We start from the raw sequence: 16,169 nt of genomic DNA, 5'->3' as shown, positions 1-16,169 counted from the left end.
AAAATAATGCTGTAGGACATTCAGTCTAAATTAGCAGAAAATATTAAGATGACACCATTTCTTTTTCTTCCAAAACTGATAAGATTGATCTGTTATGGTAAAAAGAGCAGACTGAGATCAAAGTTTTACTCTCCTGTGACCTCCTAACCATACCCTCCTGTCTTAAGCTTCAGGCCTTCATGAGAAGCTCTGCTATTCCCCATCTTGGCCTTGCTGCATAGTCCTATGAATCATACTACATGAATTGCACAGACACGCAAAGCTAAGAAATTGCTTTTTTTGACACTTAAACAATATTTTCATACTGATCTCACAAATGGTCTATTAATTTTATATTGAAATAGTGAAGATACTACTCTCCTTTTAATTTGTGTGCAAAGCTTTTCCAAACACAATATCTGCCAACTCAGACAAAGGGAAAAAGAAGTGGTTTGGATTAAATTTTGTACCTGAAAATAAATGAACACTGCCAATTTGCTAGCACTAAAGACTATTTACAAAACTAAGAGCAGATGAAATGGCTCAGTGGTAAAAGGCACTTTTTAAGAGACCAACACAATCAAAGTCTTTAAGCCCGAATGGTATCTGTCAAAGAAAAGCTGCTATTTTTTAGGGTTTTAATAAATAGATTTGCATGAACACTGGTCCCACACAGACTGCCTTTCTTCATAGAGTCCTACACTAATTTTAATATCCCATCCAAATAGAAAGCACTGTGAATGCCTTCCATAGTCTAGTGCACAGTTCCATTACTTGCCATTAGCTCTCTTTCATAGCGGAAAGCTATTATTTCAATGCTGCCTCTAAAGTTATAAATTAGCCTTTTTATATTTGAAATTTTAGAAAATCCCCTTAATTCCACTCTATAGTTAACCTTAAAAATCATGCAATTCCCAAATTAAGTCAATGGATACTTTTCATTACTAAGTCTGAAGCAATCCGAGCCAGATGTAGCAATAAACATCCACTCCAGAGTACAGACATACCATAAGCATAGAGGCATTTTCTATCCCCAAGATCCACACACATGGCAGAGTCTATGATGCTTTTGAGTCCCCACATGAAGAAAGGATGCAAGCCTGAAATCTCCCCCAAAGACAAATCCCCACAACCATTCCATAAGCAGAACTCACTTTGCTCTCAAAATGTCATTCTTTACTAGAGGTAAAGATTTCATTATTCACCTTTTCCGCAAGACTGTAACGGGTACGTTGCTTACATGTAAAACACATGGGTTTACGTTCAGGTATAGTGGGAACACCACTCAACATGCCAAGCAGGATTAAGATGCCTTTTAACCTTCCCAGTGAAGCTCTACAGAGATGCACTTAAGACGCCCTTACCCAGAACAAGAAAAAGCATAACTAAGCACATTAATGTAGTTCAGTGCAGTCAAATGGGTTATGATCTCAACTGCCAGAACTTTGTGATTGGTATAGTGCACAGGGCTAAATGTGTAATCTCATGTCACCCTTTTTACATTAATTTAATTCAAATGTGCCTACAGGTGGCATTGTTACAGCACAGCAGCCTATGTAGGTTGGCAGTACACAGAAAAATTCCCCCACCTTCAATTAACTCTTTAAAATATTAAGTCCAGGTCTTACATTCAGCCACTGAGACTTTACATGATCAATACTGAGCTTTTGCTGGTTAACAGCAGCCTTACATGAAAATTAAAGTGCCCTGATGAACTAACACGGACTTTTCAGCCTCTTTGTCCCACGTAAGCAAAGGAGAACAGATTACTGTCCAGCAAACCCAGAACAGAGGTGTGAATAAACACAAAATAATTACAAGTTTTAAAAAAACCCAAGTGCAGTAAAGACAAAAACCAAGTTGTTTCCTCAGCACCAGAGCTAAGGATGCCTCCCTCCCCATCCCCTCATGCCTAATAACGTGCAAAATTCTGCCAGAAGCTTTTCCCACTGCCATGGAGTCCAGATGATTAGGGCTCACCACAGCTGAACTCAGGTTGCTTTTTCTTCAAACAGGGGAACTAATATGGTTTCTGTCCTCTGCGCAACAACTCATTTCCATTAAACTTATAGGAATTCAGTATTTCAGCTAAGTAGACAGAAGTCTGTAAACTGGCCAATAACTACAAGTTTACTAAGGAAGGACAAAGAAATGCACCTACAGATCATCATATTTGCATGAGCTTGTATTCACAGCATGGTCACCTAAGTCTCTTTTCCTGTACAACCAAATTAAGTAAAGAATCTGAAATATGAAATATGCACTTCAAGATAAATGAAAACTAGAAAATTAACTACACTAACATGGTCGCAGCAGCTAAGGTAGATGCAAAGGTTTTGATGCTGAAACACAGAACGCATACAAATTCTGTTTGTTTCTTCCAGTCTTATTTCAATTAGCTCACTAGCTCTCTCTGTTGTGGCTGTATTATATTTTATCCTGCTGAAATATCATATAGATAAGAAAATGCAGCTTTACATATTAGTTCACTTTCCACCCAAACAAACAAGTTTTCTTTACAGTCAACTGTAATACAGAAGTACTCTGCTAAGTCACAAAGGAGGGAATGGAACAGGTCTGCAGGCTCTCACTGACTTTATTAATTTAAAAGAGGCTTTATGAATGTAGTCCAAGGATGGAACAGTAGCAATCAGAAAGTACAACAAAGTGCAGAGGCGTCCTTCATCATTCAGAACATTTAGCGTTTTTGACAAGGGGCTTTGTAATTGCTCCAGTAGCACAGCACTAATAGAGAGTCATGCTCTGAAGGTAAAACGTTCACCAGAAACTTCCTCTCATCAAATACCAGTTCACAGAAGTTTTGAGTCCTTTAGATGACAGATGCGGAGAAAAAGCCCGACAGAAAAAGCAATACTCCACCATGTGGCATTGCATGAGAACAAGCAGAACCCTTCTGCAAGCCAGACTTCTCCACGTCCTACATTGATTTGATGTACCCAGTGCAATTTCATAGTGGATCAGAGTAGTTTTCTTGGAATCATATTCTGACACATTAAAAAAAAAACCCAAACAACAAATTCAGCCAATTTCACCAGAATATTAATTGGGAGGAAAAAACCCATTTGGTTCCCTACCTAACAATGTAATTCATATGCCCAGAATGGTACAGTTCTCTATTTGAAATGACTATTCACACATTTTAAATACGTCATGTTACATTTCCAAAAACTACAGAAGCATTTGAATGGACTGAAAATGCTTAGTGGAGAGGAGAGAGAAATGCCTTTAAAGAGAAGTCTTCAAGTTTCCTTCTATTCTCAGGACAGATTCTGAAATTTTAAAAACTTTCTTGAACTGAAATTTTACCCTTTGTACTTTGGGTTTATGAAGAAATCCTGAGTGTCTGCTCTTTTTTTAAATCCTGCTTGCCTAGTCAGTTTTCCATAAATTCATTTAATTTTCTAAGACCATTTTCCAAAGTGTGCTGCAGTAAAGAAACAAAGAAAGGGTAGCCATAAATAGACGTAATAGTAATAAAACCCAAACAAAACCTGAAGTATCAGAACTCTCTGTACTCAAGTTTTCCTAACCACTACAAAAATTATTTACAGAACAGTTTCTGCTCAGAGGCAAGAAAAAAAAACAACATCACCAAACTAAAAATGCTACAGGAAGTGAAAATGGTTTTTTTCCTTTCTTGCATTTGTCATTATAGTATTAGAAGCTTTCAATGTAAAAATACTGAGAGAAAGAATCCTTCACAAGTTTTCACATAATCCTTATGATATGAAGAAACGCTGCTGGTGTCTATGGTCCCTCACTGATGATGTTGAAGTGCCTTGCTGCACTGCAGCCGGACAGTGTTTCAGACTGCCACCTACCTCAAGCCCAGTAAGAACTCTCGCGGCAAGACACTGCAGAGGTATTCAGTCTTTTTTTTTTTTCCACTTTACATCCACAGCTACTATTTGGCTAAAAATTGGCAATCTTTTTATTCTTCCTTTATGCAACAGAGCTCTCTCCTATTGCTGATATTGGTATTTGAATTCAATCCAGTTTGTCAACATCTTTCAACTACCTCTTCTTTCACGTACAATTCAGAAATTTGAACACCTGTCCCACAAATACAATAATTACTCTTCTATTTCTAACACTTGTTCATAAAACGAGAAAACAGCCTTTGGGAAATTTGTTTTGCCTGAAAAAAGACATTTGCTACACTTAGTTAATAGGAAGATATAAAGTTATTTGCAACAGCTTGTCCTTACATTTGTCATCATAATATTGCACAACCACAGATTTACAGGAAAAATATAAATCAGCAGTGAACAATGATGATGCTGGGCTCTATTTCGGGATAATTTCTGACAAAGTTTTTGCAAACGAGGCATTGAAATGAGGTAGAAATAACCACAATACAAATGACTACAGAACTAATCTGTGAGCATCTGCATATTTTGGTAAGTAAAATATGAATTTGCAAAAGCACTTAAATCTATAATACATTTACACTTTACTTCAGAAACCTTACAAGTGTCCATAATATCATTCACTTTGCCCAAGGAAACTAAGAGTTCAAGTTTAACTGATGTCTATCCTAAATGAAAAGATTAATTTTGAAATCATGCATATGAAATGGGAATTATCCTCTCTCTGAGAAAACTTGGAAAACATGGGATTTAGGAATAACAGACATAAAGCTTATGCTAAATTCAGCTTAAAAATGAGAAAATCACAACAAAACAAGTTATCAGCACATCCCATTCATCACCAGTGCAGATGTTCCATATATGTATTTTTAGCCGCAATATATGGAATTTCTTTGAAAGGCAGAGGTCCTCAACTGCTTCTCTGTGTAGAATGCAGACACACCAGAGGCAAAGGTGTGCCCCCTTCACAAAGCCACAAGCTAACGTCAACAAGGTCCATGAAGAAACTACAAATACCTACACCATCTGTGCACTTTTTGTTTTGTTCTTGGGGTGGTTGTTTTTTTTATTCCAGCAGGGAGACAAATAGCTGCCCTTCTAGGAAAGTGCTTCAAAATACTGGTCATCTTTGAGTCCATGGAGAGCTGACCAAATCCCTGGAGAACAAACAAGTCCTCAAGCACAAATGTAATAAAGTGGCATTGTCATAAAAGAGGGTCAGATGGCACTGGTTTGTTATCTGAAACACGAAAGGAGCTGATGCAAAACCTTAATAGTCCTCTAAGACTCTGTTTTATTTCTCCTGACGTTGGTATTAATGATTACTCTTGCAGCATAAATTTGCCTTTCTTTTTAGTTCAGCTTTTAAATGTTGGTTTGACTGATCCATAAAAAATTTTTAATTTATCCATACACTAACGCTTTTATTGTGAGAAAATAAAAGCACAGACTGTGTCTTCATACACAGTAATAAACAAGCCTAACCGGTTGACTTTATCAAGGCCAACTGTAGCTCAGTCCAACTCTCCTTGAAAACAAGACGAGACTGACTTCAGCCATGTTCCTGAATTACTGGGAGTTATTCCACATCACTTTTGACAAAATGCTTCCAATGAAATCTGGGACCATACTTGCACAGCCTGCATTCCACTAATCGCTGCGGTCCCAAGTCTTCAGCAGAAGTTGTGCGCGCTGTGTTTGTATGTATCGCAATGAGGTCATGCCCACTGGTCACTGCAGACAGAACTGCAATATCATTTCTGAATGCAACCTTAATTGCAACTCAAGTCAAGGCATTTGACAAAGATCTGCTTCTTTCAGTGCCCAAACTTCTAGTGGATCGACCATACCTAATGTGAACTTCTAAGCAACACAGTACTTACAGACTGGCTCTTAGCAAAGCTTCTTAAACACACGGTTCTCCTCAATCAGTTTATGCAGCACAATGAAATCCTGCTCTTGAATGGGGAATCATATTTCAGGTGTAGTACAAATATTCTTAGAGAAGTTCCCATACACCAAAGGCACCAGTGAAAGAAAGCACAAAGGAAGCAGCAGCACAGGGCGTAAGGAGCAAGGAAGCTCTGAAGTGCAATAGTCAGTCATATCTTGGTACTTCCATTCTTAATAAATATCATATAGCTTCAGAGATCAAAGGTCACAGCTCAACCTTCTAGTCATACAAAATACACTAACATAACCCACAGAAGAGGAAGGTATTGATAATGAGCCTTGTACCCAAATTCTTTCCTCTATTCATAAGGTTTCTTTGCTAGGTACTAAGAAATGCTGCAGTTCACTCACCTTCTGTACAGAAAGTTCAGGTTAGCTGTTTCTGTAGGTAGATTTCTCAAAGAAGTATTTGTCGAGTTGAACTGTCTTTGGCCAAAACAGAAAAGTTCCAGCAGCAATGATACACTATAGACGTATCAGTTTGGGAAATGGGAGGAGATCATCTATGTATTCAATGACTCGGAGCAGGGATCCTTAATGTGGGAAAACTCATTCCTTCTTACCCATCTCTACTCTCTGCCTGGGACAGTTGGCTTCAGGGAACTTGAAGCCATTGCCAGGCTGAAATTGCTCCTAATTGCTTAACATCAGATCAGCTTGCTACAAGACTTAAGAGCTGAATTTAACCCTCTAACTTAGTTATGAAAAAATGATAACCCTCTAACTTAGTCATGATAAAGGACAGAAAAATCTTTACTGACCATGTTGGAGAAGCGCAAAGCTTGATTTTCAGCCCTATTTTTGTTCACATGAATCCAGAAGACTAAGTATCTTCTCCCTATAAACAGACTAAGTCTACTGGTTACTGAAGTTCTTCAGGCTTTATTGAAATTACAGAACTTCTGAAAGCTAAATAGCAGAATAGAATCAACAATATGGTAAGAAAAATATATGCCTTATTAGAATGAAACTGTTTCAGACTTTTCATAGTCAACCCTAATAATCCCGAGAGCATCAGATCACATAACTTATTCGTAGGTATATGGGAAAAAATACAGCACCAACAGTCTGGGTATTTAACTACCCTCTTGCTTTTTACAGGAAAGGTCTGCACTGTCTGAGGGCTACCAAAAGTTGGGATGCTTCCAAAGACAAGCTGTTTATTCAGAGGCAGATTTGATCAGGGCTTATGTTTTCCAAAAGGCAGCTAGCTTACTTAGGCCCTTTTAAAAATCCTTTCCCTAGAGCTCATCCACTGGGCTGTCTGGGCTGCGTATTTTAAGCAGCAGAAAACTGCCAAGTCAAAAGCACAGATCTTGTTTCTAAGAGACACAAGGAAAAGACAAAGAGCAAAAGTTAACACTGCAGATCATTGCAAGTTTCGGAGACTACAAAACAATTGTTGTAAAGAGAGCTAAAAATACTTTCTTCTAAGACCGCTTGCTCTTCTGCCAAAGACACGCAATACACTGAGAAACATGTCTGCAGAATCAAAATATTTATAATACTACAAAGAAGCAGTCCCTGCTTTAGAAACTTATTATAGCTGGTTAAGTTGGAACTACATTTTTCATAATACAGACAAAAGAATATCAACCACAGGCAGCAGTGAATACTAGCTTTGTTGCCAACTCAATGTTACAACAGGAAAAACAGTGTATGTTTTCTCTAGATCACCTGATAATTACCTTGGTGTAACTCTCAATATAGTTACAGAACAAAATACAATTTTACCTTCTAACCTTCTCTTCGCTGTGTGACAGAAGTGAGTTGTACTAGAATGCACTCTGAAAAAAAGGAACAGAAGGGCTGTGCAAACAAATACGAAGTCACCTGGCCTCACTGGAAGCTTTACAAATGTTTGTTCTCGATACTCAAAAATCTTGGCTCAACTCAAAATTCAATACAACTCTTCCTCTGTAGTCCAAGGGACCGCAGAAAGCTAAACATTTATAATGATCAAACTTCAGAGAAACTTTTATGGAAAGTGTCAGGTTCAGCTTCTTCCCTTTGTTAATTTCAAGCACTGGAAAATCTTAGGGTTTTTTTAAGTGGACAAAAAACAAAGACAAGTGATTTACAGTCACAAACAGAGAGATAATTCACTTCTGAAAATCCAAGTTTTCTTGCCATATTTAGTTAATGCTGAAACAGTGTCCACAGCAACATCAAAAGTGCAGCTGTGAGGCTGCCAATGCTGGCTCCAACTCCGAAAAGCATTTTTTTTCCCTTTTCAAGTCTTTTCTTCACTTCTCCCCTTCCAGAGACACAAAGCAGCAGAAAGTCAACTGCTTTGTACAATTGTCAGGCAAAGGAATCTACAATTTTCTTTTGTACCACAGTTGCTATTGCCATATTAACCTAGCAAGAATTTAATGTAACATGTTATAGCATTTGCAACATTGGAGCAACAACTTGTTCAACAATCATAAGTTGCCAGCTTCTGCATTTAATTTATTTTTTAATTGCTCTCTTCTGTTGTAAGTCAAGGAAGAAACCCAAAAAATATGGTACAAGAGGGTGCTGGCCACACTTGTGTGCCAAAAAAATCCTGCCTCTAAATAAGGCCCAGAACTGAGACAGATTACATTAGGCTTTCAGAAAAGCTGCTTAATATCCTCAAAAAGCTAGCTTGCATAGTTTGTTGAATTACAGTAGGCAATTCTCTTTCAGTATGAGAATGGTAAAGCAGCAAAAGTCAAAAAAAGAGCTTGCAAAGCGCTGAAAGCATTTATACTATATGTTAATTGATTCACAGAATCAAAGAACAGTTTGGGCTGGAAGGGACCTTCAAAGGTCATCTAGTCCAACCCCCCCTGCAATGGGCAGGGACGTTCGTTAGCTGCAACTTCAGTTTTTCCTCCCTGAACATCTCCCTTCTCTTCACACTGAGGAAAAGCTAGAACAGAGCAAGACAAAATCTTGGTGCTACAAGCTGGTTCTGTGAATTGGTGGGGCTTGGCTCATGCCGCAGTCACCAACAGCACATCTGCTGGAGATGTGCTTCCCTTCCCTAAATGGGAAAGTGAGCTACAATGATTATTAAGGACTAACAGATGAAGTCACGACTCTCAGTCTTCGGTTCATATGCAGTAACAACTTCCTCCATCCTTCTATTCCCATGGGCATCAACAAAATATACCTGCACTTGCCATCCTCCTCTCTGATATATCATCCATACCTAGCTATCTTCCTTCTTCCCTCTACATCAATCCATTAAAAAAAAAACAGGGAGGAGGGGGAGCTAACAGATAATTTCTGACTATAAATTATACCCCAACCTTCAGCCTGTCCCTTGTAGTTAAATTTTAAGCACGTTAGGGTGGAACTTGTTGTGTTTAATCTCTGCAACACTCAGTACACAAAGAACGGACAGACCGACAGCATCCATGAAATTGTATGTAATTCATGTGTCAGCATTGTCACATGTAGAAACACAACAGGGACAATTCATCTTCATCTCAGGACTGTCCAGAAACTGGTTTCAAGATCAAGTATGCTGAAGAGAATGCAAGAGAGGATATACGGAAGTTTCTGCTGCCCTTATAGGTCTTCTGCTCACCTTATAGGTCTTCAAAAACTCTTTAACTTGGCTCTTTATGGTGTTACAATAACTTTAAAATGCCTATGATGTACTGCCATGCCATCAAGCCTGGAAAGCAGAAACTTAGATTTGTCTTGGCAAGTTTGGAGCTGTCCCCAGAACCCCCCCACAATAAAAAAGAGCTGCAACCAAAAATACTGATAAAAAATTATCATACAGGAAAATTACTTAATAAAGGCATGCTTGTTAGCATTTGTCTGTCATCCTTCCATTGTCAGAAATTTCCACTAACATTAATTCCAACAGCTTGGAAAATACTGACAGCAGGTACCTGCTATTCCACAGCAGTGCTTCAAAGTTACAATTAGCACAAAAGGTCTGGAGTTGCACTTTTTTTTTAAAGAAAACTGAATTCAATGACCTTGATGCATACAAATGAACTTTAACAAAGTATGTCCCATTACCAACTGCTTTATGAGCCTATATCTAAGTGGTATTCTAACCCGTAAGCGGTACTTCATTACAGTAGATTACATTAATCTCCTGTCTTCCCTGCTTGCTCTAAATCAACTGATCATACTGCTTTTCCCACAGTACTGCAAAAAGTGTTTTGAAAGATCCAAGACACTCAAAAGTTTGCTTAACCTTTAACTCAGGCTGCAGAGTTTCATTCACAGGCATTCATGAGCCCTTAGTACAATTTAAAAACAAAAAGAACCTTCTTCTCATCCCCTGGGAATTAAGGTTTATTTCCCAGAACCCCAAAGGTAAGCCCAATCTACTCTTATAAAATCAAGACACTGAGCAGCAAAGATGGAATTAGAGTAGCAAAGATCACAACTAGCTACTGGTTACTGCATGGAACCGGGGAAGCAGACACAGAGATGATGCATGTGTTCCTGTAATTACATTCCACTGCTCCTCTGTGCTTTATTTTCCACTAAATAAAACAGGCACGTATTGCTTCTATCCTGTTTCTTCTATCACTTTTTTAAAAGCTCCTGCCTTTAAAGCTGTTGGTGTGCATACACACACAAACATCATCCCACCTAGCACAGCAGACTGTTTAGTAAAGAAATATACATATACATTTTGAAAATGGGATTTTATTGGAAGCTCATAAAAAATGTCTGAAATCTTATTCAGAAAAGGTACTTCAAACTTTAGACCCTTTTCTTTTTAGCTTTGGGTTTTTGTGACGGCTGAGATAATTCACTTTCTTCAGTTTCATCAGAATGCTTTCTCTTCTTTTTCTTTGACTTTTTATGGTCACTTTGGTAACCACTGGAGTCACTGGTAGGCAATACATGCTCCTGTTCTTCTTGCTTATGTTTTTTCTTTTTCTTCTTCTTCTTGTTTTTATCATCACATACTCCATTCACAGCATCAACACTTTGCTCTTCTGCATTTTCCCCCCCAGCGTTATCCATCTCACCTTGAGGCTCCTCTGTGACATTATTTCCCCCAGAGTCATTGAAGCCATTTTCCTGGTGGTCAAGGTTTTGAATTTCACCTCCATTTGTACTGTCAGTGATGGTCTCAGATTGTCTGGGCTGCATGCTGTAAAGAAATATACTAACTAAGCTGAAGTGGAGACACTGAAGTGCATCTCACACAGTGAAATGTCAAAATTGGCTAAAACACAGTATTTATACCAAGTAGGTAAAAGATAAGCATTTGCTAAAAACAAAAAAAATAGAGAACATGATACTGAAGTTTCAGAAAGTCATAAAGCCAATTTAATACTTTCGAGTTATTTCTATTACCTGACTAGCTTCCTTCTTACCACAGAATCAATATTATCTTTCAAATCTTAGCCTAAATTTCTTCTCTAAAATGCTCTACAGACCATTCTGATACTTCCTCTGTTCTGGTACTCCTTCATCCACTAACTCACAATTGCACATTGTGTAGTAAACCTTTTTTTTAAGTTATTCACAAGGACGCACAGCCAACAGCTTGTTTAATCACACATGAGACACACTGCTGTTTTTACCAAGCATCTGCCTTGTTGAAGTCTATACAGTTAAAACAAAGGTGATGCCAGAAGAGCCAAAAAAAAAGAAGGAAAAAAAAAGAAAAGCAAACAAAATCCAAAAACCCAGCAGGTACCTTGCAACTGAGACTGCTGGAGAAAATGTCTAGGAAGACAAATGTGGAAATAATGCAGTTAAAAATCATGGAGGAGGAGATGACTCCAGAGGCACTGAGGACAAAATCGTTAAGTTTCATTGTAAGTTCACTGAAACAATCCAGGGCATCCTTCCAGATTAAAAAAAAAAAAAGAAAAAAACCACCAAAAACCAAACAACACCCAAAATCTTATGATTTTGTCAGCAGTAGTAATATTTCACGTTTAATTACAAACATAGCCATGTTGACAAAAAAAAGTTGCTCAGAAAATGACCATTTAAAAAAAAATCTGAATGAACTTTTTTAAAGATATCACTATTAAGATTTTTAGAAAGCTGCTCTAAAAATTTAGAGGTATAAGCGAAAGGAAGGTGATGCATTTTCTTGTATCATTGTTGAGACCAAGTATATCCTCATGTTTCAGCAAGCATTTATGCCATCCTCATAGAGCCCTTTGTGGTTATATAACACGTCTGTGTGTAAATACAAATATAAACTTTGTGTTCAGGAATTGAGTGTTTTTCACTTGAAAAGCCTACGCACATTCATAAACACAACCATTCTATACATTTCGTGAACATGTACTATTCATGCAATCACCAATTTACAGGTCAGCACACTTAGATTTTTAAAGCTAAGAAAAACCAAACTATTTTTATTCTTCCAGAAAAAATCTCCATGCAAGTCCTTAACACCAGAAAGTTTAGCTTAAGATAACTAACAAAGCCTATATATAGACAGAGAAAGCTGAAAGATTAAGATGTTAATTCAAATCATTTAGCTTGTAACAAGCCCATTAAAACAGTTAAAATATTCTCTAGTATGGCACAGCACCTGCTTTTAGTGAGTCCTCCTCGAATGAAGAACACCCCAGCTGCATCAGAATCCAAGTGCAATACTTGAAATTTCAGTTCATCCCCTATTTTTAAACCCAGTTCTTGCCACTGTACAATCGACATTTGTTCAGGTTTAGGGATAGAAGCATTGAAGCATCCATGTATCAGGCAGCCAATATGACTAGGGGCCACTTTATTAATTATACCCTAAAAAGGAAAAAGAATGTTATATTAAGTACAGGAGAGATCATTCCTTTATATGCATACATGATATATATTTGATTTCATATATGGACACTTTTCGACAAGACTTAAAAGGTCAGTTTATCTAGCAAATAAATTAACTCTTCTTCACTACAATCTAAGCCATTCTTCCTACAGTTCCTCCCAAAATAGAAATGAACCTCTATCTGCAAGAGAAAGAGTGTCAAAACATGATTTTTAGCCACAGTGAGTACCTGAATAGAACGGGTAACTCTTACCTCACATTACAGCCATCAACTTTGCTTTAAAGCCATTTTAAGTCTGATTCACTTGCCTAAAACGGCCTTCATGCTGGCACAGCACTACTTAGCTGCTACAGAGACAGATGACACATAAAAAGCTCTTAAGTACTCCACTCAGTCCGGTTCTGACACATTCGCACGCCAAACGTTATTCACCTTTGTTTTTCCCAATGATGATTGAAAGATACTGAGCGCTTTTCCATTCTCTTCCTAGCAAGAGGAGCCACCCATTTCCTAATCACATTTAGAAAGACACAAGCTACACTGCAAAAGGTATGGCACAACAACGAATGTAAGCCAACTCTCAACTTATTTTTCCCGCAAGTATGATGCAAGGGTGTTAACAAGCTCCGAGGTGTTTTGTCTGTCAGACATTTCCTTTGACTAAAAGGCAGGCTTCAACTCGATGTACTGCTCTTGTACTGGAAGGAAATAAACTCACGTGAACATCCTAAACATTTCTGCCACTATTAAAGAAGAACAAACACTCCTGTTTGAGAATTATCTGCTCTTCAGAAAGAAGCATCAATATATATGATATACAAAATTATGATATAGTATTTAACAATATGTAACACTTATAATGCAATGTTTTAATAAGCAAACGTTATATATAAATTTAACAAACATAAGGACGGAGAGAACAGATAAATGAAAATAAAAACTACTGCTACAAACCGCTACTAAACTACTCCTACAGGAGCAAACTACTAATATAAACTAAAATATAACTACACCTAAGTCCCAGACCCCCGCTGATGACGGAGATAAGACAAGCCGTGATTACTTCATGAGAAAGCCGCGCCGTGAGGCGTCAGCGCGTTCACATACCTTCAGTTTTTTCCCTTTCTTGGGGCTGAAGATGACGAAGTCCGCCTCGATGTTCAGGTGGATGAACCCTTGGTCGTCATAGATGTCCCCGAGCTCGCCCACCACTTTGATGTTGTCGTACGCCACCGGCACTCCCTGAAGGCTGGAAGGAGGAGAAAGGACACACACAACCCCACACCGCCCCCGTTAGCTGCCAGGCCGGGGAGGGCCACCGGCGGGGCGGGGGTCGCTCCCGCCGGCCGCGGCGGGCCCAGGCGGGGCCCCGGGCGGGCTGAGGCGTCCCCGAGCCGGGCCGCGCCCCCTCCCCGGCCGCACCTCTCCGAGTAGCGCAGGAGCTCGGCGTCCAGCTGGGCGCGGATGCCGGTGCGCTTGCGGCCCAGGTAGCGCGGCGCCAGCGCGACGTGCCTGCGGTGCGGCGCCACCACCAGGCACGAGTAGCGGCGCCCCACCAGGCCGCGGGCCACGGCGAAGGAGGGGATGGCGGCGGCCGCCGGCAGCGGCGCGGCGAGCGGCGGCGGCAGCTCCCCCGCCACGGCCATGTTGCGGGCGGCGGCGGCAGCGCGCGGCGCGGCGCGATGGCGTCACGCACCATCCGGTGGGGCGGGGGCGCGGAGTGGCGGGGTCGCGGCCGCCGGGAGTGACGCGCTTCCGAGTGCGGCGTGAGGGGCCGTCATGGCGGGTGCCCCGGCGGCGGAGCGCGTTGGCTGGTCCAGTACGCCAGTAGCGGGGGGCCGTGCGGGTGCCGGGGTATCCCCGTGTCCCAGGGCCCGCGGGCCGGGGTTGCGGCCCCCCGGGTTCCCGCCGCCCAGCGGCGCCTTTCTCCCCTCTGGCGGCAGCCCTGGGCGGATGGGGCGGCCTGTGGCAGCACCTGCGAGCAGCGGTTTGTCTCCGTAACCCGTCGTGTCCGCCGCTCAGGCGCACCGTTTCCTTCCTCTTCAGATGATACCGGCATGATTCATTTTCGCTTTCCAACTGGTTTTGCATGGAATGTCCCCCTCCTGCCTCCAGTTGCCCCGTGAACCTAAACCAAACATCTGGTAGTTTACATAAAGCGCTGTGTTACGATGTCATCGTGAACTTAAATCGAACATTTCGTCATTTAGACAAAAGATACCGTTATGGTGTCAAATTACCTTGAATGGTGTTCCCTCTGTATGGCAACGATAAGACTTGAATTTGTTTTCTGTTGCTAGGGCCTGAGTCTATTTTGTACATGAGAAATTTCGTAACACTTCATTAAGCACATGTTAAAAGTTAAAAAGAAAGATAAAATTACAAAAATCATTAGAAGGGATGCGGGTGCACTGTACATTGCAAATCACCTACAAAGTGAGACTCAGTAATAGCAAAAAAAAAAAAAAAAAAAAGGCTTATTTTGTTGCAACCAGTGGAACTTGTGGCTGTTAGTAAAGACTTTGTTCAGAAAAGTCAGACTTCCAATGAGCACAAAGTTGCGTAGTATTGCCTTAAGAGCTGATTTTAAACTGATTTAACTGAGCTGGTGCAAAACCTTGAAAAAAGTATTCCTTCTTTGATTTAAATATAATTTATATCAGCTTAACTTGTTTTAGTAAATGTACACTTTCAAACTGATTGAATCCACACGGAGAGTTGTAAAAATAAATTTTTGAGATCTCAATTTCATTAAAGGTATTGAAATTCTGTTTATGCTGTGGGGCCTCAGAAACGCTGTTCTTTTATGAAAACAACCTTACATCATGTATCAGAAATCCTTGAACTCCCATGATGCAAAAGCCTTCAAAGCTACTAAACTGTTACATCACCAGAATTTTTTCTTTGTCTGAACGTACTGCTAAAGCAGAATGTTGTAAGTTTTCACAGGTAAAACAAATGGTATAATTTGCAGTACTTTACTGCAAGTAAAGTCGGATTAGTGTGAAAGAACGGACATAAAAACGGCTTTCAGATGTCAGACTGAACTTGCAATATTGAAAGAGAAAATGTCTTGGACTACTGTAATCTGTATTCTCTTGTGGCTTTAATTCTGTGAGGTATTTAATGTCTGTTGAAATTAATTGTATGTTATATGCTCTCAGCTTTCTGGATGAAATATCTCTATTTTTTGTTTCATCAATTCAGATCATATTTAATTCTAGCAGTGTGCTTTCAGTCTTGGTTAAAGACCTTAACCAATAGACATTGTAGACAATAATTATTGTAGACAATAACTACATCTACTTCTATTCCTAAATGAAACATACATTTTATAACTTTTATTTATGATTGGATTTTGTTTGCAGTGAGAACATATAACGGACAGAGGAATGCGCCCAGCATTAACCGGGGTAATAAAAACCTAACTCTGCCCCTTTAAGAGCACAGAGTAAGGTGGAAAGGCAGCATGAACAAAAATGTGGACTTTTCTCTTTCTCCCTGTAGGCATGTTGGACAAGATGGTGCCAGAAGGGCTCCCTCCCTCTGCTCCTGCAGCAGTCTGGGGTTATCCCCGCGGAATTCTGTCCCCAGAAGACTGCCT

The 16,169-nt window shown here is 39.9% G+C and overlaps 1 protein-coding gene across 2 annotated transcripts; it reads right to left on the bottom strand.

The window, feature by feature from the left end:
• Positions 1-10,452: 10,452 nt before the first annotated feature.
• Positions 10,453-14,671, bottom strand: POLR1F (RNA polymerase I subunit F). 2 transcript variants are annotated; one of them, XM_064444479.1, is made up of 4 exons: positions 14,541-14,671; positions 13,673-13,814; positions 12,334-12,542; positions 10,453-10,926 (listed from the first exon to the last, which is right to left on the bottom strand). In XM_064444479.1, exons 1-4 carry the CDS (start codon positions 14,654-14,656, stop codon positions 10,530-10,532), a joined length of 864 nt encoding a protein of 287 aa, XP_064300549.1. In that variant the 5' UTR covers positions 14,657-14,671; the 3' UTR covers positions 10,453-10,529. The 2 variants fall into 2 exon arrangements, with proteins under 2 accessions (XP_064300549.1, XP_064300548.1); XM_064444478.1 differs by lacking the exon at positions 14,541-14,671 and adding an exon at positions 13,988-14,483.
• Positions 14,672-16,169: the final 1,498 nt, after the last annotated feature.

The sequence above is a fragment of the Phalacrocorax carbo genome, chromosome 2, assembly GCF_963921805.1.
Source record: "Phalacrocorax carbo chromosome 2, bPhaCar2.1, whole genome shotgun sequence".
NCBI lineage: Eukaryota > Metazoa > Chordata > Aves > Suliformes > Phalacrocoracidae > Phalacrocorax > Phalacrocorax carbo.
This window is presented reverse-complemented; position numbering and strand designations above follow the sequence as displayed.